General features: G+C 41.3%; 1 protein-coding gene across 1 annotated transcript; it reads right to left on the bottom strand.

Moving 5' to 3' along the window:
• Positions 1–4,075: 4,075 nt before the first annotated feature.
• LOC102819613 (60S ribosomal protein L35-like) lies at positions 4,076–4,429 on the bottom strand. The gene has a single exon (XM_006876945.1). It carries the CDS (start codon positions 4,427–4,429, stop codon positions 4,076–4,078), a length of 354 nt encoding a protein of 117 aa, XP_006877007.1.
• Positions 4,430–6,060: the final 1,631 nt, after the last annotated feature.

A 6,060-nucleotide genomic window follows, 5' to 3' on the forward strand; every position in this document is an offset into this window, starting at 1 on the left:
AGAACTGCTTTGCTAGTCATTTTCATGATAACTTATAAACTTTTGTTCCTGGAGATGATGATGGTACCTTGCATCTTTACATAGTGTATAAAATGCTTTAATAACAAGTAATTGTTATCACTAGATCTCATTTGCTTGCATGTTTGGATTTTGAAAGATAACTTTTGGTAATGGAAAATCTTCATGTGCAGAAATTTAGACAGGCCAGTTTGAATGATATTTTGAAATAATAATGCAATCTTTGGAAGTAACCTTCAAATTAAATCCCCCAAATACTAAGTCAAACCAACTTAGCTAGGTGGGGTTTGAGACTCTTGTTGTTCTTTTATTGGGTGCCATGTAGTTGATTTGGACTCCTGTAAATCCTGTGTACAGCAGAACAAAACATTGTCCAGTCCTATGCGCTCTGTACAATCGTTGCTATGTTCAGTCCTATTGTGGCAGCCATGATGTCAATTCAGCTTGTTGAGGGTCTTCCTCTTTTTCACTGACCCTCTACATGACCTTCTCCAAGAACTGGTCCCACCTGATAACATGTCCAAAGTACCTGATAGCAAGTTTCACCATACTTACTTCCTAGTTGCATTGTTTGTACTTCAGGAAAGGTTTGTTTGTTCTTCTTTCTGGCTATTCCTTATTCTTTTTAGCAGCACCAAAATTCAAAGGCATCAGTTCTTCTCTGATATTCTTTATGCATGCAAAAGATGGATAATGAATAAGGAATACTAAAGAACTGAAAATACTATAGCTTAGACCAGGGGCACTTTAATCCTCAGTGTGACATCTTTGAGTTTTAACACTTTAAAGAGGTCTTTTGCATGAGATTTGCTCCATGCAATACATCTTTTGATTTCTTGACTGAAGTTTCCATAGGTATTGATTGTGAATTTAAGTAAAATGGAATCCTTGACAACATCAATCTTTTCTCCATTTATCCTGGTGTTGCTTATTGGTACAGCTGTGAGGATTTTTGTTTTCTTTCTGTTGAGTTGTAATCCATACTGAAGGCTATTTTGAATCTTCATCAGTAAGTGCTTAACATACTCTTCACTTCCAGCAAGCAAGGTTGTGTTATCTGCATATTACAAATTGTTAGTTAACCTGCCTCCAATCCTGATGCCATGTTCTTCTTCATATAGTTCACGTCTCAGATTATTTGCTCAGCATACATATTGAATAAATATGTATACATGATGAGGCTTTCTACTCCCGTAAAGATTTACACCCTCGGAAACCCTGTACAGGGTCGCTATGGGTCGGAACCGACTCGATGGCACTTAACAACAACAACAACAACAATTATTTTTTAAAGTGGTGGTGGTGGTGGTAAGTGCCTTTGAGTCGAGTCTGGCCCATAGTGACCCTGTATAGAGTTTCCTAGGAGCAGCTGGTGAGCTTGAACCACCCACCATCCTTGCACTTAAAATGGCTTTGCAGTCTGGCTCATTAACCCACAGCGCCACACCAGGACTCCTAAAAGTATGTGTAGGTATTATTAAAAACATATCATGCTTTTTTTTTCACCCTCACACACTTTTCCTGGTTTTAAACCAGGCAGTAATCCCTTGTTCTAATCAAACTACTAATTTCCTCTTGATTTATTAAGGTTCTGCATGAGCACAATTATGTATTCTAGACATTCTTCACAATGTTATCCATAGTTTGTCATGATCCACACAGTCAAATGCCTTTGCACAGTCAATAAAACACAAGTAAACATTTTTTGGTAGGAGTTCTGGTAGTGTAGTGGTTATGAATCAGGCTGCGAACCGCAAGGTCAGCAGTTCAAAACTACCAGCTGTCCCACTGGAGAAAGGTGAGGCTTTCTGCTCCCATGAAGATTTATAGCCTCGGAAACCCTGTGCAGGGTCACTATGAGTCGGAACCAACTGCACAGCACATAACAGCAACATACATTTTTCTAGTATTCTCTGCTTTTAGCCAAGATCCATCTGACATCAGCAGTGATGTCCCTTGTTCCACAGTTTCGTCTAAATCCAGCTTGAATTACTGGCAGCTCCCTGTCAATGTGCTGCTGTAACCAATTTTGTATTATCTTTAGCAAAATTTTACTTGCATGTGATATTAATAATACAGTTTGATATTTTCCCCATTCTCTTGGGTCACCTTTTTTGAAATGAGCACAGATATGGATCTAGTGAGTGCTTCCAGCACTGCATCAGTTTGTTGAAACATCCTGTTGGTATTCTATTAATTCCTGGACCCTTGTGCTTAGCTGATGCCTTCAATGCAGCTTGGATTCTCTTCCTTCAATACCATCAGTTCTTCATCACAACCTCTTAAAATGGTTAAACACCGACCGATTTTTCTTAGTACAGTGACTCTCTTCCTTCTATCTTCTTTTCATGCTCCCTGCATCATTCATCATTTTGCCCACCGAATCCTTCAACTTTGCAAGTTGAGGCTTGAATTTTTTCATCAGATCTTTCAGCTTCAGAAAACTGAGCATGTTTGTTTTTTTCCTTTTGGGTTTTAACTCCAGGTCTTTACACATTTCATTAAATACTTTATGTACTTAGGCTGCTCTTTTCAATTTTCTGTTTAGCTATTTTACTTCATCATTTCTTCATGTAGCTTTAGCCACTCTACGTTCAAGAGCAATTTTCAGAATCTCTTTTGACATCCACTTTGGTCTTTTCTTTCTCCCCGGTTTTTTTAATGGTCTTTTGCTTTCTTCATATATGATATACCTAGTGGTTGCAAATTGGGCTGCTATCCTCAGGGTCAGCAGTTCGAAACTACCAGCTGTTCCTCGGGAGACAGATGAGACTTTCTGCTCCCATAAAGATTTACAGCCTTGGAAACCCTATACAGGGTCGCTATGAGTTGGAACCGACTCCACGGCACACAACAACAACAAATGTCATCCCACAACTCCTCTGGTCTTCTGAACTTAGTGTTCAGTGCATCAGATCTGTTCTTGAGATGGTCTCTAAATTCAGGTGGGATATCCTCAAAGTCATATTTTTGCTTTCATGGGCTTGTCTTCATTTCCTTCTACATCAACCTGAACCTGCATATGAACAATTGATGGTCTGTTCCGTAATTGACCCCTGACCTTATTTTGGCTGATGATATGGAGCTTCTCCATGGTTCTTCCCTTAGATACAGTCAATTTGATATCTGTGTATTCCATCTGGTGAAGTCCATGTGTATAGTCACAATTTATGTTGTTAAGAAAAAGGTATTTACAATGAATAAGTCTTTGGTTTTGCAATTTTTTTTAGTGTCTGTCAGTTACCTATCTCTAGATTGTTGCTGCTGCTATTGTATGCCATTGAGTCGGTCCCAAATCACAATGACCCTGTATAGGGTTTCTGAGGAGCAGCTGGTGGGTTTGAACCGCCAACTTTGTGGTTAGCAGTCCTGTGCTTATCCAACAGCACCACATCAGGTCCCTCTCTAGATTGGTATGGTCCAATAAAACTTAGTGCAGTGATGAAAATGTTCTGTGTAATCTGTGTTGTCTTGTCGTGTGGTGCTGTCGGAGCAGCACTGGACTTCGAACCACAAGGTCCACTGTTTAAATCTACCAGCTGCTCCTGGGAAACCATACATAGGATCGCTGTGAGTTGGAACTGACTCACCTGCACTTAACGACAATATCAGCCACAGGTTGTTTGTACTTAGGAGCTCTAGTGGGTATGGTGGATTACAGGTTGGGTTGTTAACCACATGATTGGTGGTTTTAATCTATCAGTCACAACACAGGAGGAAAACAAGGCTTTCTGGAGTCCTCGTGTGGTACTCTAAGATAAGTACTGTATTGCTAACAGCAAGGTCGACAATTCAAACACACTTCTGCTACTGGGAAAACCTTTACAGGGTCACTAGGAGTAAGAACTGCCTCAAGGGTTGTTGTTGTTGTTGTTAAGTGCCATCGAGTCGGGTCCGACCCATAGCGACTCAAGGGTACTTAACAACAATAAGCCACATGTAGCAACAGAGTACTTGAAATGTGGCTATTGTAGTTGAGAAACTGAATTTTAAATTATATTTAACTTTTTTTGGGGGAGGGGGTGTCAGCCAGTTTGTGTTTATTGATGTAAGATGCTCAGGCCTTGACCGCATACTTCCGTAGTGGGTACAGACGCTCCTTCCGCTGCTGTTTCTTGGTCTTCAGGTTCTCCTCGTGCTTGTTGAATCTGCGGCGCATGGGCCGCAGATCCAGGGGTGTGTACTTCTTACCCTTGTAGAACTTCCTGAGGTTCTCCTTCTGAGTCTGTTTGATGACAGTTAAAACCCGGGCAATGGATTTACGGACAACTCGGATTTTAGAGAGCTTGGACACCACACCGCCAGTCACTTTGGCGACTTGTAGCTGGGACAACTCCACCTTCAGGTCGTCCAGCTGTTTCAGCAGCTCCTCCTTCTTGCCGCGAATGTCCCGTGCCTTGATCTTGGCCATGGCTGATCGAGAAAAAACCGCGCAGCCGCAGGATCTGAGGCCGAGGGAAAGAGGAGGGAGGCGGGGCTGACCTCCGCAACTACTTGTATTTAACTTTTAATTAATTTAAAATTAAGCAGTCACATGTGGCTACTGGGTACTAATGGATTCCAGTTTGCCATTGAGTTGATTCTGTGTGTCAGAGTAGAATTGTGCTCTACAGGGTTTTCAGTGACTGAATGTTTGGAAGTATATATAGCTCGTGACCTTCTTTCCAAAGTAAGTCTGGGTGGACTCCAACTTCCATTTCGGTTAACAGCTGAACACATTAACACTGCACCATCCATGGACTCCATATTGGATAGTACAGTTCGAAATTCTATCCCCCCTCTTCCTATAGAAATAATACTTTTTGGCAAATATTTCTCAATTAGAAGAAAGTATAAACAGGCCATGAAAAAACTAGAAATTAAAATTTGATTCCTGTTAATCTGTTATAATGGAAAAGAAAGTATCTTATGCGGAAGTTCAACTCTACTCTAAAAATAAAGTGATTAAATTTCTGTACGTCTTCCAGCCACAAAAATAAGCATTACTCAAGAGTTGTTTGGAGTCCTGGTGGAGCGCTGTAGCATAAACACTGGACCGCAAGGTCAGTTTGAACAGCTCGCCAGCCACTACTCAGAAACCCTATACAGAGTCGCTGAGTCAGAACCGACGTGACGGCACGTAAACAGCAGCAACAGTTATTTAGATGCTTGGCCCTATGTGGCTTTGTTCGTGAATGGCAACATTTATTTGCCTCTTTGTGCATTATAGAATCATTTCTTCTTAGTCAATTTCCAAATTTTTCAAGGACAGAGAGTCAGAGAAAGGTAGGAAGGAGGTCCCTTGCAGTCACAGTTGTTGTTAAGTGCCATCCAGTCGGTTCCGACCCATAGTGACCCAGTATAGGGTTTCCAAGGAGCAACTGGTGAGCTTGAACTGCCACCTTGCCGTTTAAACGGCTTTGCAGTCTGGCGCATTAACCCACAGCACCACACCGGGACTATAAATGTATGACAAATCACTGGCTCCTCACTAAGGAATGGTCGGCGCCTCTGACTCATTAGACCCTGCTTGCTTAAACTTCAAACCTAAATCCTACCTCCCAGCTTTATGGATTAACAAATCTACTTTAAGTCTACCCAGAGAAGAAAAGCCTGTTGATCTACTTTAAAACAATTTTTTTTTTTTTTAATCTGCCATTGAAAACCCTGTGGAGCACAGTTCTACTCTAACACACATGGGATCACCAAAAATTGGAATCGAGTCAGAAGCAACTGGAGAAGAATTTTTATTTTACTAAAAGCCCTGGGGTGATGTTGGACTGCTAACCTCAAGGTCGGCAGTTCAAACCCACCAGCCGCTCTTGGAAACCCTATACAGGTTGGCTATGAGTTGGAACCAGCTCAACAGCACACAACAGCAGTAAAACCATTAAAATGGGATTTGGTGTAGCTTCTTGTTTCCATTTTAAACTGAGTTGCTTTGATTACAGTCATTATTAAAATTAGATTGTTTTAAAAGACACTGCGTCTCACGGTACTTCCAGGAGGACCTTTTTTCTCTCAACCTTGCTACCTAGGATACCTCTTCCAGGCTGGAGTTCA

This window comes from Chrysochloris asiatica, unplaced genomic scaffold (assembly GCF_000296735.1).
Source record: "Chrysochloris asiatica unplaced genomic scaffold, ChrAsi1.0 scaffold00434, whole genome shotgun sequence".
Classification (NCBI taxonomy): Eukaryota; Metazoa; Chordata; class Mammalia; order Afrosoricida; family Chrysochloridae; genus Chrysochloris; species Chrysochloris asiatica.

Coding starts and splice junctions, on each gene's coding strand:
- LOC102819613 (XM_006876945.1), bottom strand. CDS start 4,429: ATGGCCAAGATCAAGGCACGGGACATTCGCGGCAAGAAGGAGGAGCTG.